Below are 23,594 nucleotides of genomic sequence, written 5' to 3' on the forward strand. Positions count from 1 at the left end.
CCCTGAATATAACAACTGATAAGGCTAGGTTATATGTTTGACGGCCATTTTAATGTAATTCTTCCTTACTCTTTCATGTACTGTTTCCATTTTTCTTGTTCAATTGTACCCCACCCCCCTCACCCTTCCTCCTTACCCTCCCTAACTGTGTCTTTATCCATCTCATGTTGCATGCCATTCACCCTGTCCAACTAGCATTGCTATGCTGTATGTCTTCTTAACAGAAAACAACCTCTACTAAAGCCACTAAAGGGACTCAAGGGATGATAAACCCTGCATGTGAACCCAAACCCAGCACCCGGAGACCACTCATAGTCACAAGACAACAAAGCTCCATGGACCAAATCATTTCCTGTCACGCCCTGGCTCTGGGGACTCTTAAATGTTGAGCCAGGGTGTGGATTTTCATTGTTTAGTTTTCTATGTTTTTCGTTCTAGATCGTTTATATCTATGTTGGCCAGGGTGGTTCCCAATCAGAGACAGCTGTAGCTCGTTGTCTCTGATTGGGGACCATACTTAGGCAGCCTTTTGGCATGTTAGTTTTGTGGGATCTTGTTCCGTTAAGGTTTTGTGTATAACCTAGGACTTCACATATCGTTTGGTTTATTGTTTTGGTTCGTGTGTGTACACTAATAAAGAATGTACGCTTATCACGCTGCGCCTTGGTCCGCTTCAGCCAGCGATCCTGACAGAAGATCCCACCAAGAGAGGACCAAGCAGCGTGCCCAGGAGGAGAAGTTGGCGATGTCCCAGGTGGGCGAATGGTGGTCTTGGGAGGACATATTCGCGGGCAGAGGGCCATGGGCAAAAGTAAATGCCCAGGCAGGAGAGGAGAAACGGCGCCAACCGTGCCGACGACGGACACGCGAGAGGCAACCCCAGGAAATGTTTTTGGGGGGGGCACACGCTGTGGACGACGGGGCTGCTGGAGGCAGCTACAGGACGAATCGGCGGACTAGGAGAGGAGGCCACCAGGTTTGGGGGGCTGGAAGGGTGGTTGGCGGAGCCTAGAGGTAGAGCAGAGCCAACTCCCCGTACTCAGGCTAGGCAGCGTGAGACTGGGCAGGTTCCGTGTTATGCGGAGCCACGTACTGTGCCGCGAGTGTTTCGGCACAGTCCTGTACGTCCTGTGCTAGCACCACGCACGTGTCGTGCTAAGGTGGGCATGCAGCCAGGACGGAGTGTGCTGGCTCAACGCTCGTGGCCTCCAGTACCCCTCCGCGGACCCGGATATCCTGCGCCAGTGCCACGTGCTGTAGTGCCAGTACGAGTGCACAGCCCTGTACGTCCTGTGCTGATGCCTCACACAGATTGTGTGGAAATAGGCATTCAGCCAGGACGGGTTGTGTCAGCTCTCCGCTCCAGACCTCCAGTCCGTCTCCACAGTCCAGCCCGGCCTGTTCCTGCTCCCCGCACCAAGCCAGTGGTGCGCGTCGCCAGCCCGGTCCGGCCTGTTCCTGCTCCCCGCACCAAGCCTGTGGTGCGCGTCGCCAGCCCGGTCCGGCCTGTTCCTGCTTCCCGCACCAAGCCAGTGGTGCGCGTCGCCAGCCCGGTCCGGCCTGTTCCTGCTCCCCGCACCAAGCCTGTGGTGCGCGTCGCCAGCCCGGTCCGGCCTGTTCCTGCTTCCCGCACCAAGCCAGTGGTGCGCGTCGCCAGCCCGGTCCGGCCTGTTCCTGCTTCCCGCACCAAGCCAGTGGTGCGCGTCGCCAGCCCGGTCCGGCCTGTACCTGCTCCCCGCACCAAGCCAGTGGTGCACGTCGCCAGCCCGGTCCGGCCTGTTCCTGTCCCTCGCACCAAGCCTGTGGTGCGCGTCGCCAGCCCGGTCCGGCCTGTTCCTGCTTCCCACACCAAGCCTGTGGTGCGCGTCGTCAGCCCGGTCCGGCCTGTTCCTGCTCCCCGCACCAAGCCAGTGGTGCGCGTCGCCAGCCCGGTCCGGCCCGTTCCTGCTCCCCGCACCAAGCCAGTGGTGCGCGTCGTCAGTCCGGCACGGCCCGTGCCTGTTCCACTGGTGCCTGGTCCGGCACCGGGCAGCTGCTCCACTCCGGAGCCAGAGCAATCCGCTCCACCGGTGTCCAGTCCAGCTCCGGCCAGCGGGACCAGATCAGGGGCGCTACGTGGGGGTGGAGAGAGAGTGGTGGTCACGCCTGGAGCCGGATCCGCCTCCGAGGCGGAATGCCCACCCGGCCCCTACCCTCTTGTGTTTGGTTGGCGCGGTCGCAGTCCGCGCCTTTGGGGGGGGGTGTACTGTCACGCCCTGGCTCTGGGGACTCTTAAATGTTGAGCCAGGGTGTGGATTTTCATTGTTTAGTTTTCTATGTTTTTTGTTCTAGGTCGTTTATATCTATGTTGGCCAGGGTGGTTCCCAATCAGAGACAGCTGTAGCTCGTTGTCTCTGATTGGGGACCATACTTAGGCAGCCTTTTGGCATGTTAGTTTTGTGGGATCTTGTTCCGTTAAAGGTTTTGTGTATAACCTAGGATTTCACGTATCTTTTGGTTTATTGTTTTGGTTCGTGTGTGTACACTAATAAAGAATGTACGCTTATCACGCTGCGCCTTGGTCCGCTTCAGTCAGCGATCGTGACATTTCCTTGCAACCTGCAAACCCAGCGGAAACTTTTAATGTGATAAATTGCTCACAGAAAACATGTTTTCATGAAGCTTCTGAGCAGTACATATTGTAATTGCATTCTGGTAGTGGTTTATGGGAAATATACATACCTAACCTCATTTTAAAGAATGTTGACATGCAGACCAAATGCAGAGCGTGATGATCTTATCTCTCATTCTTCCTTTCCTTTAGCCAAAAGATCACAAGAAGAAGGATGGGAAGGAGAAGTTGGGTCTGAGCCCGAAGGGTCTGAAAGCACAGAAAAAGAAGAAGCCCCCAGACACAGCAGGTGCTCACATCACAGCACATTCAAATGTGTCAATAGCACCTCACAGCCATACACCACACACACACCCACACAGTGACCTTTATTAGTCAAAACAACCTAAATCACACACAGCAGCACTCACAACATGTAACATGTGAGATGTAAACAACACCTGTTCTGAAAGCTTTGAAATTGGGAGAGGAAAAATCGATACTTTCTTTTTAGCCAAAGGAAAGGGAACTGGCTAGTCACAACATACTTCCTGTCAGACGTAAACAACAGTATTGTACATCATGACACAGAAACATCAAAGAGCTCAAAAGGTCAGACTGAAACCACAGACAACCACTTGCCTTCCTCTCAGGAGGGTACTAGGAGTGTGTTGACATTCTGAGGTATTGTCCAATTGTCTGATTAAAGTTACCAAAGTGACATTCATGCAGGTGGTTCAATTAAATATAACTGTGTCCCCTCTGACATTCTGTTTGTCCCTCTGCAGATACCATCTCCCTTAGGAAGCAGGCATTGCTGCTAGAGGAGGTTCAGAAGCTCAACAGGGAGAATGCAGAGAGATCATCATCATCATCAGGTCACCAGCAGCAGCAGCTCACCCCTGACGGCTTCCTGGACCTAGAGGCTGGATCTGGAGGGGCCTCAGAGGGGTCCCTCAGCCCAAACCTGCTGGACTTTATCCTTGAGGGCCCCAAGGCCCCCGTGGAGTCATTGTCTGAGGAGGAGAGGGCGGCAGCAGGAGATGGACTAAAAGTGGAAGAGAGGAAGGAGGAGGAGGCTGTACAAAAGGAGGAGAAGGAAGACCACCTTAATGAATCTAAGGAAGAGGAGAAAGAGGAAGAGCTGTTGAAAACCACAGAGCAGCCTGAGGAGGAAAGAGGAGTGGAGGAGAAAGAGGGGGAGAAGGAGAAAGAGGGGGATACTGCACTCTCTAAAGGCCCATCAGAAGCTGTTGATATGTCAGTAAAGGATCACCCTCCTCTCCCACCCTCCCCTGAAGCTCCAGGAGATACTGACTCCATTCCCGAGAGGTACAATCTCTTCCTCTTTCTTTCGTTCTATGTATTTATTTATTTCTCTCTCTTTGTCTCCCTTTCGCACTATCTTACTCTACCTCTCACTTGCCCTACTTCACAAGTGCTCTATGTGCTGATTCGTCTCTTCCACATATACAGGGGCGGCAGGTAGCTTAGTGGTTAAGAGCGTTGTGCCAGTAACCGAAAGGTTAGTCTCCTGAGCATCGTAGTGCTAACTGTGCCACTAGAGATCCTGGTTCGAATCCAGGCTCTGTCGCAGCCGGCCGCGACCGGGAGACTCATGGGCGGTGCACAATTGGTCCAGGGTAGGAGAGGGAATGGCCGGCAGGGATGTAGCTCAGTTGATAGAGCATGGTGTTTGCAACGCCAGGGTTGTGGGTTCGATTCCCACGGGGGGCCAGTATAAAAAAATATATATATATATATATGTATTCACTAACTGTAAGTCGCTCTGGATAAGAGCGTCTGCTAAATGACTAAAATGTAAATGTAATGTTGCTGGTTCTAATCCCAGAGCCGACTAGGTGAAAAACCTGCTGATGTGTCCTTGAGCAAGGCACTTAACCCTAATTGCTCCTGTAAGTCGCTCTGGATAAGAGCGTCTGCTAAAATTTAATGCGAAACAACATTCCACATTTTCTAAAACATGTCTGTCTGTTCCAGCTGTGAAGAGCACAACAAAAGTGCCTCCTCTCTGTCTCTGGAGACAGAAGAACAGGACCAGATGGAGGAAGGCAGCACCAGCAGTAAGCGTCGGGTGATGGAGGAAGACCTGGGAGTAGAGGACCACAAGAAGAGTCGGGTAGAGGGAGGAGAAGGAGAGGAGGAGGAGGAGGAGGAGAGGGAGGGGGAGAGGAAGGAGGAGGAAGAAACAGAGAGGACAGAGGATGAGGACGAGGGATGGGGCGTCTTCAAGGCAGACGGGGTGGATATCCATGTGGAGCTGAAGGAGAGGCTGGGGAAAGATCAGGCTGCAGAAGTCAAGCAGTCTACTGGGGAACAGTTCTTTATTGGTGAGGACCAGCATCATTATGGGGTACTGTGGCTTTAAGTATGGGGGAAATGTGATAAGTGGAATCTTAATTTGAAATGTGCACAAGATTCCATAAATCACACATTGATCTCAGTGGAAGACTGGCGTTACGCAAACAGATCTAAGGATTCGGGCCTAATATGAAGTCCAATAGATTGCTGATATGGTGGCAATTGCTATCTCTTTGTGTAGAAAATGTTCATAACCTTATTGAATTTGGATATAAAAGCATGCTCTCTAGGAGTAACAAAGTATGAGAGAACTGAAGTTTGCATAACCAACATTGTATCTCCTGTTATGTTTACCACAGCGTGTTAGTAAGCACAGGGTGATAACTTGATTATGACAATCATGTGGTACCATTACTAGAGGCACATGCTAACTGATTAGTTTATATTTCCCCTCCATGCTACTGTTTGCCAGGGCTCACTTGATGTCATTCTCAATGTGACTTCCCTGGTTGAAGGATGAATAAAGAAGAATATATTTGTATCTCCCTTTAGACAAAAGCCCTCCTCCACCGGCTCCATTCAACCATCGGATAGTGTCGGCCAAACCCAACCAGATCAACAACTTTTACACCATCAACAGAGCTGAGGTTCTAGGAGGGTAAGTGTTTCAACCCTGTTCCTAGCGATACATGATGACTTGAACCAGGAGGTAAAAATGACTTTTCAACTGTTCATTTTCAAATTCAAGAACAAGTGTATCCATGTGAAATAACACATGGGCGGCAGGTAGCCTAGGGGTTAGAGAGGTGAGCCATCAACCGGAGGGTTGCTAGTATCAAATCCTAGATGCCATTATGCCCTTGAGCATGGCACTTAACCCCCCACAACAACAGCTTCCCGGGCGCCCAGTGTGGCAGCCGCCCAAACCTCTCCAAAAACCTGTATGTATTGTATTTCTTTCGGAGGGGTTGGGTTAAAAGCAGAAGTACATTTAATTTGTACCTTGTGTGCAATTGACAAATTAAGTGATCTTATCTCTTATTTATTCCTGCAATGTTTCAACTAGGAACCTAAAATAGTGCCTGCTTAGGCTTATCGCTCCTCAGGGAGCACAGGCTATCAACGACTCCTCTCCATCACACTCTGTTTATTTATTTAATTTTATTTCACCTTTATTTAACCAGGTAAGCCAGTTGAGAACAAGTTCTCATTTACAACTGCGACCTGGCCAAGATAAAGCAAAGCAGTGCGATAAAAACAACAACACAGAGTTACATATGGGGTAAAACAAAACATAAAGTCAAAAATACAACAGAAAATATATATACAGTGTGTGCAAATGTAGCAAGTTATGGAGGTAAGGCAATAAATAGGCCATAGTGCAAAATAATTACAATTAGTATTAACACTGGAATGTGCAAATAGAGATACTGGGGTGCAAATGAGCAAAATAAATAACAATATGGGGATGAGGTAGTTGGGTGGGCTAATTTCAAATGGGCTGTGTACAGGTGCAGTGATCGGTAAGGTGCTCTGACAACTGATGCTTAAAGTTAGTGAAGGAGATAAGAGTCTCCAGTTTCAGAGATTTTTGCAGTTCGTTCCAGTCATTGGCAGCAGAGAACTGGAAGGAATGGCGGCCAAAGGAGGTGTTGGCTTTGGGGATGACCAGTGAGATATACCTGCTGGAGCTCATACTACTAATGGGTGTTGCTATGGTGACCAATGAGCTAAGATAAGGCAGGGATTTGCCTAGCAGTGATTTATAGATGGCCTGGAGCCAGTGGGTTTGGCAACGAATATGTAGTGAGGACCAGCCAACAAGAGCGTACAGGTCACAGTGGTGGGTAGTATATGGGGCTTTGGTGACAAAACGGATGGCACTGTGATAGACTACATCCAATTTGCTGAGAAGAGTGTTGGAGGCTATTTTGTAAATGACATCGCCGGTCAAGGATCGGTAGGATAGTCAGTTTTACGAGGAAGACTGTTCTGTTCTGCATCATACTGAGTTATTATAAATTAGTAAATTCTCCAATGGGTCTTTTGGAACTGAACCCACAAAACAAACCGTATCTGACCTAGATCAAAGACCAAGCGAGAGGAAGAGAGGTCCTCGACAAGTTGAGTTGTGTAACCCTCCCCCCTCCTCTCCTCTCCTCTCCCCTGGTTCATAACTCCAAAGTTATTTTTACTCGAGGCCTTCAGGGTATGTGAAACCATACCCCTCTGCCAGCTGGTAGCTAATCGCTAAGTGTTAATCAAAATCTTCAAAGAGAGGCCTCCTACTCTCATTTATTGAAATAAAGGATAAATAAATACAAAATACAATACCTTCACAAAATGATATTACTCTCCTGTATTGGAAGAGATCTGATTTTGTATTTGAGGACATACTGATAAAATAATTCTGATAGTTCAAGTTCTGACCATGAGATCCCACTCAATTCAGGGGATGTATTATCTTCATGTGTAACATTCTAGGATTTGTGACTTACAGGTGATAGTTTTGGCAAGTCTTAGTCAGACTGACCCCTGTTGAGGGAGTATGGTTACATTGAAACGTTCCCATTATAAATCATAAATTGACACAGACAGGTGTAACTCAGAAACTTTGAACTGAAGACGGCTTACTTATCTTTACTCTCTCTTAGGGGTAGTTTTGGCCAGGTGCACAAATGCATGGAAAACTCCTCAGGTCTCACCCTAGCTTCCAAAATCATCAAAGCCCGGAGTCAGAAAGAAAAGGTACAAAGTCCTTTTTTACATGATTTGCATGCATGTAAAAACCTCTACACATCCTTGTAGCTTCCTTGAAAACTACTTTGTTTTCTATTCAAAATGTGGAAGTAGCCATCGGAACATAACGCTCTAAGGCCTTTTCACTCTACATGGATGGGGAATATATTTCTCAAAATGTCTTAATTTGACCCAGAAAAGAGAAGCCGTACGTTGCCTGCTAGCTGTAAGTGAATATCTGACACCTCTCATTGTGTGGTTTGTGTGTGTTTGGTATGTAGGAGGTGGTCAAGAATGAGATCATGGTCATGAACCAGTTGGACCATGCCAACCTGATCCAGCTCTACGCCGCCTACGAGTCCAGAAATGACATCATCCTGGTGCTGGAATAGTACGTTCCCTACACAAAATTAAATGGAACATTATCAGCATTATATTGTATCTCTATGGTTTTCTGTCTTGCTGTCTGTTCCTTCTCGCAATGTTTTCTCAACCCACATCTTTAAAGGCCCAGTGCAGTCACAAATGTGTTTTTCCTGTGTTTTATATATATTTCCACACTATGAGGTTTGAATAATACTGTGAAATTGTGAAAATGATAATGCCCTTTTAGTGTAAGAGCTGGTTGAAAAGGCTGCCTGAAATTTCAGCCTGTTTTTGTGGGATGGAGTTTTGGACAACAGCGAGGGTATATAAAAAGGTGTTCTTACTAGATACTCTTACATTTAAAACAGGCAATATCAGAGTTTCTGGCTTTGGTGTTGTATTGGTGGACATCTCTAATATAAGTAAATTATTTGATAGGTACCTAGGAGCTGAGTCAGTAATGATTCTATGGACCAGACCAAGCTGAATTAATATGACCCTTTTCTCTAGCTGATTAAAATGCTCGACCTCCAGATGAGTGGGGGGAGTTTAAGTAAAAACCTCACCAGCTTGTTTTGGCTGGTCTGTAGGTTATTCTTTAGATGTTTAGGGATGCTGGTGAGCCATGATGTGCACGCATAATCAAAGTGATACTGAACTAGCACACCTGCCAGAGTCTTTAGGGTGTCACATCAAGATATTTTGAATTACATTTTTTGGTTTACCTTTGTTAAAACCTTCAGGGCCATAGTCTCACCAGTCAGGTACCTATCCAATTCACACCCAAGGTAGCTGACAGATGTTTTTGGTGTAACCACTGAGTTGCCTATTTTGACACTAAAACCAGGTGACCTTGCCAGCTTTACTCTGGAACCAAATAAGTTAAATGTGTTATCTGAAAGCAATTTACTGATATTGGATAACTGTACTAAGGATCTCTTCTATTGAGGCTTTGCTCTAAAGTGGGACACCAGTAGAGCAGTCATCCACATACAAAAGCAATTTACAATACAGCAGAGAACTGCTGTTTTTATGAGTGAGTTCATGTCTAAGTTTTATTCAGCACTTTCAACACTGTTTTTATTCAACACTATTACAAAACATAAAACGTGCTTCTCTCTACTTCCACTCGCTCTGCATTGAATGAGTAGCCAAGTGTATCGATAGCCCTGCGATTGTATTATTATTAGCAGCTCGTCATACACTACCGTTCAAACGTTTGGGGTCACTTAGAAATGTCCTTGTTGTCGAAAGAAAAGCAAATTTTTTTGTCCATTAAAATAACATCAAATTGATCAGAAATAGTGCAGACATTGTTAATGTTGTAAATGGCTATTGTAGCTGGAAACGGCTTATTTCTAATGGAATATCTACATAGGCGTACAGAGGCCCATTATCAGCAACCATCAGTCCTGTGTTCCAATGGCCATATCTCAGACTGCCCATTTTAATCTTTTCTTTTATTGGCCAGTCTGAGATATGGCTTTTTCTTTGCAACTCTGCCTAGAAGGTCAGCATCCCGGAGTCACCTCTTCACTGTTGACATTGAGACTGGTATTTTGCGGGTACTAGTTAATAAAGCTGCCAGTTGAGGACCTGTGAGGTGCCTGTTTCTCAAACTAGACACTCTAATTTATTTGTCCTCTTGCTCAGTTGTGCACCGAGGCCTCCCACTCCTCTTTCTATTCTGGTTAGAGCCAGTTTACGCTGTTCTGTGAAGGGAGTAGTACACAGCGTTGTATGAGATCTTCAGTTTCTTGGCAATTTCTCGCATGGAATAGCCTCATTTCTCAGAACAAGAATAGACTGATGAGTTTCAGAAGAAAGTTATTTGTTTCTGGCCATTTTGAGCCTGTAATCAAATCCACAATTGCTGATAATTCAGATACTCAACTAGTCTCAAGAAGGCCAGTTTTATTGCTTCTTTAATCAGCACAACAGTTTGCAGCTGTGCTAAAATAATTGCAAAATAGTTTTCTAATGATCAATTAGCCTTTTATAATGATAAACTTGGATTAGCAAACACAGCGTGCCATTGGAACACAGGACTGATGGTTGCTGATAATGGGCCTCTGTACGCCTATGTAGATATTCCATTAAAAACCAGCTGTTTCCAGCTACAATAGCCATTTACAACATTAACAATGTCTACACTGTATTTCTGATCAATTTAATGTTATTTTAATGGACAAAAAAAATTGCTTTTCTTTCGAAAACAAGGACATTTCTAAGTGACCCCAAACTTTTGAACTGTAGTGTATATCTTTATATCGAGGAGTATTGCACTTTCTCTGGTCATAGGAACAAAATGAATTTGTGCCTGAGGCAGATGCGGTGCGACTCGATTTTCTCCATCAGGTGGAAGACTGTGTCCTCTCTCTGGTCAGTCTCACCGCAGAAAAGGAAGGCTTCTGAGACTAATGCAGTTTTCAAAACAACTGGGAACTTCCGACTTCAGTGCGTTCAAGACAATCCGATTGGGGAAAATCGTTTTTCCAAGTTCACAGTTGTCTTGAAAGCACCATGACCATCAGATGCAGGTACCATCAGTCCAGTAAAATAAAAATGAAAATTATTTCTATTTATGCTCAGCTGTGCCTCGCAAGTGCTATACCAACTGATCAATTTTTTTTTATCAAAGCGCGAATTTTGAAATATAATATGGTCTGAGAATAACAATATTGGCGGGTCAGGCATACAGTGAGGGGAAAAAAGTATTTGATCCCCTGCTGATTTTGTACGTTTGCCCACTGACAAAGAAATGATCAGTCTATAATTTTAATGGTAGGTTTATTTGAACAGTGAGAGACAGAATAACAACAAAAAAATCCAGAAAAACGCATGTCAGAAATGCTATAAATTGATTTGCATTTTAATGAGGGAAATAAGTATTTGACCCCTCTGCCAAACATGACTTAGTACTCGGTGGCAAACCCTTGTTGGCAATCACAGAGGTCAGACGTTTCTTGTAGTTGGCCACCAGGTTTGCGCACATCTCAGGAGGGATTTTGTTCCACTCTGTCACGATCGTCGTCTACAGAGGAGGACCAAGGCGCAGCGTTGAATGCGAACATATTTATTTAATTAATGATCACACGATCAAAACAACAAACGATACGTGACAGTTCACGGTCTAACATAAACAGACTAGAAACAAGAAACCACAATGAATGAATGCCTAACGGCTACCTAAGTATGACTCCCAATCAGAGACAACGAGCGATAGCCGTCTCTGATTGGGAGCCACCCTGGCCAACATAGATATACAACAACTAGACCCTAGAAATGAACACCCTGGCTCAACATACGAGAGTCCCCAGAGCCAGGGTGTGACAGTACCCCCCCCCAAAGGCGCGGACTCCGACCGCGCCAACCAAACACAACAGGGGAGGGACCGGGTGGGCACTCCGCCTCGGCGGCGGATCCGGCTCCGGACATGACCCCCACTCCTTCTCTAAACCCCCAAAGTACCCCTGGTCCGGTCTGGCCCTGCTGACCGGAGCTGGACTGCACACTGGTGGAGCGGATTGCTCTAGCTCCGGCGTGACGCAGCTGACCCGTGCCGACCCAGGCACCGGTGGAACAGGCACGGGCTGTGCCGGACTGACGACGCACACCACTGGCTTGGTGTGGGGAGCAGGAACGGGCCGAACCGGGCTGACGAAACGCACCACTGACTTGGTGCGGGGAGCAGGAACGGGCCGAGCCGGGCTGACGAAGCGCACCACTGACTTGGTGCGGGGAGCAGGAACGGGCCGAGCCGGGCTGACGGAGCGCACCACTGACTTGGTGCGCGGGAGCAGGAACGGGCCGAGCCGGGCTGACGAGCGCACCACTGACTTGGTGCGGGGAGCAGGAACGGGCCGAGCCGGGCTGACGAGCGCACCACTGACTTGGTGCGGGGAGCAGGAACGGGCCGAGCTGGCTGACGGGCGCACCACTGACTTGGTGCGGGAGCAGGAACAGACCGGACCGTACTGGGGACACACACCACTGGCCCTACACCGGGATCTGGAACGGGCCGGACTGGACTGGTAACACACCCCAGTACCTCTCGCCGTGCCTCTACACCTTCCATCCCCTCTTCGACCAGTGGCCCCCGTAACCTGGCGGCCTCCTCTGCCAACCCGCTGGACCGCTCTATCGCGGCCTCCTGCTGCCCCGACGTCGTGAGCCCCCCCCTAAAAAATTTCTGGGGGTCTCTCTTCCCCGTGGGCCAGGCCTCTATAGTTCTCGCCCAACTCTCGCTCTTCTGCTTCCAACTCCCGCTATTCAGCTCCTCAATTGGCTTGACCCAGTCGAAGCTCTTCCTCCACTGTTCCCAAGTCCACCCTCTCTGCTCTTCACTCGGCTTGACCCAGTCGAGGCTGCCACGGAGATCTGCTAGGGATTTCCCTGGCGATGGCTCCTCGACTCGCTGCTTGGTCCAGTTTTGGTGGGATTTTCTGTCACGATCGTCGTCTACAGAGGAGGACCAAGGCGTAGCGTTGAATGCGAACATATTTATTTAATTAATGATCACACGATCAAAACAACAAACGATACGTGACAGTTCACGGTCTAACATAAACAGACTAGAAACAAGAAACCACAATGAATGAATGCCTAACGGCTACCTAAGTATGACTCCCAATCAGAGACAACGAGCGACAGCCGTCTCTGATTGGGAGCCACCCTGGCCAACATAGATATACAACAACTAGACCCTAGAAATGAACACCCTGGCTCAACATACGAGAGTCCCCAGAGCCAGGGCGTGACACACTCCTCTTTGCATATCTTCTCCAAGTCATTAAGGTTTCGAGGCACATATACAGGGCCGTCTGAACTGTTTTTATTAGGTTAATGTTACATTTTTTAAAGTAATGTTTATTTTTATTTTTTTGAGCGGCAGATCTCGACTTGCTTTTTGGCTGTGAAAGTGATCTTGAGTCATAAAAGGTTGGTGACCACTGCTAGAAAGTTTCCCATTAACATCCACCATTTGGTCTCTACCAGATAAATAGGATCTAACCCAGTCAATGGCCCTGCTGTTAAAACCAAAAGCATGATCCTATGATCAACCTTGTCAAATGCCTTCTGCAGATCCAGCATTACCATTCCACAGAAATGTCCTGATAAAGTCAGTTAAAAACAATAGACTTGTCAGTGGAGTGGGACTTTCATATGCCAAACTGTAGTTCATATAAAATATTATTATTGCTAATATATTCATCTGTTAGTAAAGTACTTTTTCCAGCACTTTAGACACCACACTCAAAATAGATACAGGTCTATAGTTCCCTTGTGTGTTTTGCTGCCCTTCTTGTGGATAGGATCACTCTAGCATGTTTCGTATGCGTGGGAACCTTTCCCTGCTCAATAGAGATGTTGATTAAATGGGTGACACAGGGGGCAATAAATTCAGCACCATATCTTAAAAGCCTGTCAGGGATATTGTCGAGGCCTGTAGCTTTAGAGCAGTTTAGTTCAAACAGTCTCTTGACAACTTCAGCCTGAGACACTGCTGTAAAGGAAAAGGCATCAGCTTGTACACTCATCTTGGAGTAATGGCCTTGGTCCTGACCCTCCCCATACACTCCAGTACAACCATGTAGCTTCTCAACTAAATCTGAGGCAACTGTTGTGAAAAAGATATTGAGATTTTTAGCTGCCACTTCCTTGTCAAACATAATTTCTCCATTGACCTCAAGACCCAAGCTTTTGCAATTTGTTTCTGTTTATCACTATATGCCAACTGTTTTAGGGAATGCCACAACTTCCTGAGATTATTCCTATTTTCACCAATATTGTATTTAAAATATATTTTTTGGCATCTTCAGTCACCTGACTAGCCTTGTTCCTTAGGGTTCTGTGTCTAGTGAAAGCATCTTCCTCTTTGGTTCTGTTATATTCTCGAAATGCAGTATTCCTTGATTTAATGGCCTCAAGGATTTCTTAATTCATCCAAGGTTCAGTTCTTTGTTTAACTCTTACAGTTTTCCATGGAGCCACTTTATCCACAATGCTTAAGAAACAGTTGAAACAGTCCCATGCTTTATCCATATCTAGACATGTAAGTACCAGGTCCCAATTAACTTTACTCAAGTGATCAATAAATGCATCTTTGTTATAATGTTTCAGATATCTAACAGTTATTGTGTTGTGAAAGTTAAAGAGCTTTAGTTAATTAATTAATAGACAAATAAGAAAGAGAATTCCAAACCTCTCCGCCAATAACAGTTCGTTTTCAGTTTTCCCCTCACCACTCAGACCACTCCCAGACAATCCTAGAAAAATTATTGCGTGACAGTTCACGGTCTAACATAAACAGACTAGAAACAAGAAACCACAATGAATGAATGCCTAACGGCTACCTAAGTATGACTCCCAATCAGAGACAACGAGCGACAGCCGTCTCTGATTGGGAGCCACCCTGGCCAACATAGATATACAACAACTAGACCCTAGAAATGAACACCCTGGCTCAACATACGAGAGTCCCCAGAGCCAGGGCGTGACACACTCCTCTTTGCATATCTTCTCCAAGTCATTAAGGTTTCGAGGCACATATACAGGGCCGTCTGAACTGTTTTTATTAGGTTAATGTTACATTTTTTAAAGTAATGTTTATTTTTATTTTTTTGAGCGGCAGATCTCGACTTGCTTTTTGGCTGTGAAAGTGATCTTGAGTCATAAAAGGTTGGTGACCACTGCTAGAAAGTTTCCCATTAACATCCACCATTTGGTCTCTACCAGATAAATAGGATCTAACCCAGTCAATGGCCCTGCTGTTAAAACCAAAAGCATGATCCTATGATCAACCTTGTCAAATGCCTTCTGCAGATCCAGCATTACCATTCCACAGAAATGTCCTGATAAAGTCAGTTAAAAACAATAGACTTGTCAGTGGAGTGGGACTTTCATATGCCAAACTGTAGTTCATATAAAATATTATTATTGCTAATATATTCATCTGTTAGTAAAGTACTTTTTCCAGCACTTTAGACACCACACTCAAAATAGATACAGGTCTATAGTTCCCTTGTGTGTTTTGCTGCCCTTCTTGTGGATAGGATCACTCTAGCATGTTTCGTATGCGTGGGAACCTTTCCCTGCTCAATAGAGATGTTGATTAAATGGGTGACACAGGGGGCAATAAATTCAGCACCATATCTTAAAAGCCTGTCAGGGATATTGTCGAGGCCTGTAGCTTTAGAGCAGTTTAGTTCAAACAGTCTCTTGACAACTTCAGCCTGAGACACTGCTGTAAAGGAAAAGGCATCAGCTTGTACACTCATCTTGGAGTAATGGCCTTGGTCCTGACCCTCCCCATACACTCCAGTACAACCATGTAGCTTCTCAACTAAATCTGAGGCAACTGTTGTGAAAAAGATATTGAGATTTTTAGCTGCCACTTCCTTGTCAAACATAATTTCTCCATTGACCTCAAGACCCAAGCTTTTGCAATTTGTTTCTGTTTATCACTATATGCCAACTGTTTTAGGGAATGCCACAACTTCCTGAGATTATTCCTATTTTCACCAATATTGTATTTAAAATATATTTTTTGGCATCTTCAGTCACCTGACTAGCCTTGTTCCTTAGGGTTCTGTGTCTAGTGAAAGCATCTTCCTCTTTGGTTCTGTTATATTCTCGAAATGCAGTATTCCTTGATTTAATGGCCTCAAGGATTTCTTAATTCATCCAAGGTTCAGTTCTTTGTTTAACTCTTACAGTTTTCCATGGAGCCACTTTATCCACAATGCTTAAGAAACAGTTGAAACAGTCCCATGCTTTATCCATATCTAGACATGTAAGTACCAGGTCCCAATTAACTTTACTCAAGTGATCAATAAATGCATCTTTGTTATAATGTTTCAGATATCTAACAGTTATTGTGTTGTGAAAGTTAAAGAGCTTTAGTTAATTAATTAATAGACAAATAAGAAAGAGAATTCCAAACCTCTCCGCCAATAACAGTTCGTTTTCAGTTTTCCCCTCCCCACTCAGACCACTCCCAGACAGTCCTAGCAAAATTATTGCTTGAGAAATTGCTCTTTGCTAAGAAGCTATTTTTGTTTATTTTTGACCATTTTAATTACAACAGTCACAGTAAGTTTACCCAGTATGATATTGACCCTGTAATGTACGTCCATTGTACCATTAGTTATAGGTACATAATTGTACCCTTCAGTGATGGGTCGCTCGCCAATGAACGGCTCTTTTTGATTGCATCTTTTTGGTGAACGTCGGGAACCGAATTGCATCGGTGAAAGAGACATTCATTTGGTTCCCAGATTTGCATACTGCCTTTTGAGCTCCAAACAATGATTATCTGCAGATAAGTTACAAGATAATTATCTAAAGATGGTGAATCCTCACTGCAGAAACAATAAATAGTGGGGAGAGTGTGTCATTCTGGTCCACGCTCATTTTTGAAGTGCGTAAAAAATTTATAAAAGCGCATTTCACAATCTATCATAATAGTAGGCTACTTTTGGGCTTTGTATAAGAGATAAAAAATATATATATATCATGGTTGTAGGTAGATTTTTAAGCATTTTGAATGAAGAGCCGGTTGGGAGCCTGAACAGAGCAACATGATCTGGCTCATCGAAAAAGACTCAGAATGCCCATCACATGTACCCTTGCAGTTCATACCTTAAAGGAGACAAAAGGTGTCTTTTTAGAGTACAACCACAGTGACAAAGCCGTTTGTTCCTTTTAAGTGGAAAAATGTACCTCTTCTCTATGCCAAGTCCCTCACGTGTACACGCCTCTCCGCCATCCCACTTCTGACACCAATGTAACAAATTCTAAGGGTAGCCCCGACCGGGACTGGGTCCAGCAACTGAAGCCAACACATGAACCATTACGACAAGAGGTCTGTTCCTCTTGACAAGGTCGCTCAATGTTGTGTTAAGGTCGCTATAATATTTATTACAGCTCTTTATTGTTACATGAACTTATGTAAGCCTTAATTAAAGACTTCAGAACATGCAGCGGACATGCTAAAACTTTAACTAACATAACCATAGACCATAACCTTAACATAACCATAGGTACAACACTTCCACTCACGGGTGGGCAAAAATAACTAACTGAAAGCCATACCTCCACTAAGCCATGCCTCCAATGATTGTACCTTTCATATAAAATATATTGGATACAAAAATGTACCATTATACTAGATTATCCACACATGGTACCGAACAGTACATTATGTGTATTTTTGATATTTTTGTACCCCAGGGAATAATACTGTACCCCCTAACCGTACCCTTTTTTCTGAGAGTGTACAATGTGTTTTTGTGTGTGTGATTGCAGTGTGGATGGTGGGGAGCTCTTTGACCGGATCATCGATGAGAACTACACTCTGATGGAGCTGGACACGGTCATGTTCATCAGGCAGATCTGTGAGGGCCTGCAGCACATGCACAAGATTTACATCCTACATCTAGACCTCAAGGTAAACAACCGCACTGTATTTGACAGGGGCAGTGAACATAAATCAACATTTCAGTGTTCAGTGCCAGAGTTAATTGTTGTCTGTAGCCACTGATGTTATTGAGAGCATGGCAATACAGATTGTGCACAACAGATAACCACTTGTCTACCTGTGTCTTGGTATTTCTTCACCTTGAAGGGTTTCCTTTTTTTGTTGTGTCTTTCAGCCTGAGAATATTCTATGTGTGAGCAGAGTCACGAATAAAATCAAGATCATTGACTTTGGACTTGCCAGAAAGTAGGTTTCAAATTCACATTGATCTCGGTTTCATTCAGATAATTTTAGATCATTTGATGTATCACTGCATACAGTATTATAATATTTTATTTGTATTAATAGATTCCTATTCAAAATGAACATGTATTCCTCCCAGATACAATCCCAGAGAGAAATTGCAAGTGAATTTCGGCACCCCAGAGTTCCTGGCCCCAGAAGTTGTCAACTATGATTTTGTGTCATTCAACACCGACATGTGGAGTCTGGGAGTCATTACATATATGCTGTAAGCACACACACACACACACACACACACACACACACACACACACACACACACACACACACACACACACACACACACACACACACACACACACACACACACACACACACACACACACACACACACACACACACTAAAGGTTCTTCCTCTCCTTCTACAGTCTCAGTGGTCTGTGTCCCTTCCTGGGTGACAATAACAATGAGACTCTGAACAACATCCTGGCCTGCCAGTGGAACTTTGACGAGGAAGAGTTTACAGACATCTCAGAGGAGGCCAAAGACTTCATCTCCAAACTACTCATCGTCAATAAAAGGTATCATGCATCCAGGGGTGAAAGTAGATTTAATTTCTTCCCGGTATGGGACCTCCTATGTGTGCACGCGTGTGCATCCAAAACATTTATGGGCCTAACAGGACCGGCTCTGGACGTTCTGCTTTTCTTCTCAGCTAATAGTCGGTAGAACAGAACATAATAGCAGGCCAATTTCATAGGCCTTTGCTACAAATTAAACAAAAATGTTAATTGCAATCAATTGCAATCAAGAGAAAATGTCATTGAAAAAGTCTACAAAGAAAAGTGGATAATAACTAGAAGTTTCACATAAGAATGGACAGAGAAATAGGCATTCTTACAATATTCCTCCAATGTCAAACCAGAGTGTCTTGTTTGCAACGAAACGGTTGCTGTTTGCAAATAATGAAATGTTAGACATCCATATGAATTTAAGAAAGGCACTTTCAAAAGTTACCTTTCCACCCAGACAGAGGCTCAACCGACACAGTAAATGTTAAGCTTCAACTGCTGGCTACTCATCCGTTGCTTAACCCAACAACAGAAGTGCTTCCTTAAAAGCTGCCTGGGTTTAAACATCTCTTTTAAGAAAGTGAAAAGCTCAATGAATAGGGACAGAATAGCAAAGTAAATGTTATGTCTTCTCAAATATTGAAGGCTGCAGCTCAGCTTCAGAATGTCATCAGTCACATCTTTTGTGGGCATTTTAAAGCTTGTTTCTAGCATAAGGCATCACAGAGTTAAGCATTGTTATAAAACGCTTCATATTATCTGGATACTTTTTATTTATTTATTTCAAAATATAAAGCTAACAATAGGTATCCTTTTTGCCCTTTTCTCACTCAATTTGAGCCCTGGTTTTAACCAAACCCACCAAGCCCTTCCCAGACACGGAGGTATTTAAGGAATGCATGGTGACAGTTTTGCAGGATTTAGCTATACCGATAAATCTATGGATAGCATAATTGCGTCTGTCAAACAGGTAGGCCTACTTCTTATTTTTTGGAATAGGAAAATAGGCTCCTCTTGTTGTTAGTGAAGTCGAATTAAAATGAAGACAATTGTTGAAAATAATTACTGTCCACCTCTGTTTGATTATGTCGCAGCCGCGCCAAAGCTGATGTCTGCCCATTTGCCTTTTTATTTGACTTCCTCATAAGTTAATGATTTAAAAAGTGTCTGTCTCATGACATTGTTATACATTTGGTCTCCAGTCTATGAGCTACAGAAAAACCACATAGGCTGCTACTCTTTCCACCGTAGGCTACATCATTTATGTTAAATTAATTTGACGGAGCGTTGGTGGAGCACTGCAGCGCTGCGTCTCTCCAACAGCACCCTGGAGAGGTGTGCTGGGCATGGACAAAGTGGGCACTGATTATCATGGGGTGGCATCAGTGCTCACCTAAATAGCCCTCATGCCACTGGGTGAGAGAAGTTATCATTGTTTTTAGGCAGAATAATGTGAGGTGTTATGTGTTGTTGGAGGTGCGTCTTGGTCAGTTTAGCTCGGAAAAGGCCTCCCTCGTCAAACTGCCACTCAAGGCGGGTGCCTAATCCTGCCTAATGGAAGGGCCGGCCGTGAGGGCATAATCATAGAATTCTATTTAGAATCCCTATAAATTCAATAGCATCTCTGTGGGCCTAATCATAAAGATTTGTCATTTAACTTTACATTTTACCTTTTAATGTGGCATAAACACAACCAGTCATGATGTTTTCATCTGATCAAACAATCACTTCAAAGGGCTCCCACTATTTATTTTGCCGGGACGGCGTACCGAACCGTACCGTCTTACTTTCTCCCCTGCATACATCTGCCTTCTTCCACAATATATTGCTTAATATATAAAGTATATTTAGCAATATATTAAAAATCTATCTTTAAGGGGACAGTCTGCCAAGAGACAGAGATGTTAAATCTGTTTATACATTTATCTCAATGTTTGTGTTTGTGTATGTGTGTTATTGTGCAGTTGGAGGATAGGTGCCTCTGAAGCGCTGAGGCATCCTTGGCTCTCTGACCCAGTCCTCCATCACCGACTTCATGAAAAGGTACAGGACACCTACTCACTCCTTATATAGGTCATAGTATTGACCTTTTATTTTTATTTTTGCACTCTCTAAGCACACTTACAGGACCCTACACACTCACACACACGCTCACTCCATCTTCTGCTCACTCACACATAATATGCACATACATTTATACTGACTCTACACACACGCACACCCACTCACATACAAGCTGCTGCTACTCTGTTTATCTTATATCCTGTTGCCTAGTCACCTTACCCCTATACATATCTACCTCCATCACTCCAGTATCCCTGCACATTGTAAATATGGTATTGGAACTGTCCATGTATATCAGGGGTCGGCAACCTTTTTTGTGTGGAGTGCCAATTTACAATTTATCCTACAATTTCTAACGATCTTCATATGTGCATTACAACTAATTGTGTCTATTGAATATCTAATTGCCCACAAACGGAAGACTTCCATAGTTCGCTAAACAGAGGTGCTGTCCATTAGCACCACAACCTTGATCTTGGAACACAGATTCTCTTGATGAATGATACAGTGACATTTAACCACGGGGTGGCCAATCCTATCTTCAGCTTTGCGAATCCTTTATGTTTCCCCACCATAGCATGGCACCGTCAGTTGTAATAGCGAATATGTTTTTAATATCGACACCTCTCTCCTCAAAATGATCTGTGAAGGCTTTTGCTACATCTTCCCCTTTAGTAGTACCATGCATGGGTTTTAGACAAAGCAGCTCCTCACGTAATAATAATAAGCCATTGAGCAGACGCTTTTATCCAAAGCGACTTACAGTCATGCGTGCATACATTGTTTGTGTATGGGTGGTCCCGGGGATCGAACCCACTACCCTGGCGTTACAAGCGCCGTGCTCTACCAGCTGAGCTACAGAGGACCTGCTCTGAGTCACAGTATCATGCAACAACTGCCAGACGTGGGATGTCATTCACATCCACACTCTCTGGCAGACACAGGCATGTCTTTAATCTTTGAGGTGATTATGCCTTTTGATTCCTTCAGCCTTGTCCGCCTCATCCTTGAAGTTTTTCTCATGTCTCGTTTCAAAATGACGGCGTACACTTGATGTCCGACAAACAACAGTTTTACAACAGAGAGCGCAAACAGACCGGTCCTTCAGTAAAACAAATCCATATTCCTTTGTCCAAGAGGCAATAAATGAGCGGACATCTGCCTTATTTTTCATTGCTGATTACATTTTGCACCCTGAACTTTTTTAAATAACAAATGAAGGCTTGCTTTCACTGTATTTGTGCATGTGACATTAAAACTTGAAACTTAGTATGGTACTATCACAGCTTACTACCACAGAGAAAATCCCTATATTATGAAGTGGTGGTTCTATTTTTAAAACAGGCACTGATTGGTTTGCTGAGGTTAGGAAGTGTTTTTGTTTCTTATTGTTATCAATTATTGACTTTGTGTTTTGCCTCTGTGTTTTACAGAAGAACATGTGTAACCGCTCACGGCGATCTTCATGCGTACCCATTACAGATAGTTGAGGTAAGTCTATAAACCTTCCTCATCAAACTTCATCACAAATGTTATCTACTTCCTACTGCATATTTTTGTACATTTGTGTAAATACCCTACACAGTTTAATGGAATATTTTCCCCAAAATGCACTTGTTATGTCTCAAGTCAGGATTCAGCTCTCAATCTCAACAATAAAGTAATGTCCTCTTAGAGACCACCAGGGGGAGGCATTTTCTCAATATTTGTGCATAACGGCAGTAAGAAATTCAGATTAGAGTCATATGGCCCAGAAATGTTGACATTGCTGAAACTTAACTGTTTCCCATCCCATTATGTTTTGAGCAGCATGATGACTAGATGGCGCCAGCTGTGGCCACCAGGACCAAGCCTGCTGTACACCTGCATATCTACTGGCGCTTACCTGTCTAAACACCTGTAGAACTACACCTGTAGAACTACACCTGTAGAATTACTGGAGCTTACCTGTCTGTACACCTGTAGAACTACACCTGTAGAATTACTGGAGCTTACCTGTCTGTATACCTGTAGAACTACACCTGTAGAATTACTGGAGCTTACCTGTCTGTATACCTGTAGAACTACACCTGTAGAATTACTGGAGCTTACCTGTCTGTATACCTGTAGAACTACCCTAGCTGTGTGATGAATGGACAATACATGTTACCTGAACAACTGTTGGCTCACTAGATATGCTGTTTTGTTGGTTTTAGTACATATGTCCAAGGATAGGTCAAAGATTTGACAAAAGGAAGGGATTGGTTTTAGTGGAAACATTAACTGACAGTCATACTTTTTTGAATGGGTTGTCAAGTACTGTAAAAGTGCTATTCCCTGAGTGTAATGCCAAAGCTTAGAGCCACTGAAAACTGGAGGGTGTAGTGAAAGATAGGATGCTAGATACAGTATGTGAATTTCATCAGCAAAGCAAGATTAGTATGACATAACACAAAACCCTAACTTTTCTGCTAATGTGAAAGAGTTCCATGTTGAGTACTGTACCCCACTTTTCCTCTGACTGTGAGCGTATTTATGCAAACCGAAGGACTTTCCCGTTTAACTTGACTGATAGATAGACAAATGTCATGTGTTTGTTGTTTGTTTTGTGCTCTCTTGATATTGGGTGTAAATAGATAAAATATTTAGATGTTTGCTTAAACCCTTTAAGTCAGACCTGGAGTACTTAGTAATGAGTCTGGGAAGGCATTGTTATCCTGTTTTCATTTTCTTAAAATCCTTCGATCCATTGTTTCAATTGCTGTTGATAGTCTATATTGTATTTTGGGAAAAGCTGTACTTTCACTAAAGAAAATGGAAATTGTTGCGCACAAATATTATGTTTTTATGTCTGTTATCATGCCCTGCATTATTTCATTATATTTTGTTAATGTGTGTGTGTGTGTGTGTGTGTGTGTGTGTGTGTGTTATATATACACTGCTCAAAAAAATAAAGGGAACACTTAAACAACACAATGTAACTCCAAGTCAATCACACTTCTGTGAAATCAAACTGTCCACTTAGGAAGCAACACTGATTGACAATACATTTCACATGCTGTTGTGCAAATGGAATAGACAACAGGTGGAAATGATAGGCAATTAGCAAGACACCCCCCAATAAAGGACTGGTTTTGCAGGTGGTGACCACAGACCACTTCTCAGTTCCTATGCTTCCTGGCTGATGTTTTGGTCACTTTTGAATGCTGGCGGTGCTTTCACTCTAGTGGTAGCATGA

The 23,594-nt window shown here is 44.1% G+C and overlaps 1 protein-coding gene across 1 annotated transcript; it reads left to right on the forward strand.

Annotated features, from left to right (window-relative positions):
• Positions 1–4,799: 4,799 nt before the first annotated feature.
• Positions 4,800–23,267, forward strand: LOC121581322 (myosin light chain kinase family member 4-like; the record flags this gene model as incomplete). Its single annotated transcript, XM_041896852.2, has 11 exons — positions 4,800–4,941; positions 5,465–5,570; positions 7,567–7,660; positions 7,933–8,042; positions 17,327–17,468; positions 17,674–17,744; positions 17,881–18,009; positions 18,170–18,322; positions 20,278–20,356; positions 21,811–21,868; positions 22,187–23,267. Coding segments are annotated over 10 exons (1,083 nt in total), but the record flags the coding sequence as incomplete, so codon positions are not given.
• Between the last annotated feature and the right edge of the window lie 327 nt (positions 23,268–23,594).

The sequence above is a fragment of the Coregonus clupeaformis genome, chromosome 14 (assembly GCF_020615455.1).
Source record: "Coregonus clupeaformis isolate EN_2021a chromosome 14, ASM2061545v1, whole genome shotgun sequence".
In the NCBI taxonomy this organism is placed as follows: Eukaryota; Metazoa; Chordata; class Actinopteri; order Salmoniformes; family Salmonidae; genus Coregonus; species Coregonus clupeaformis.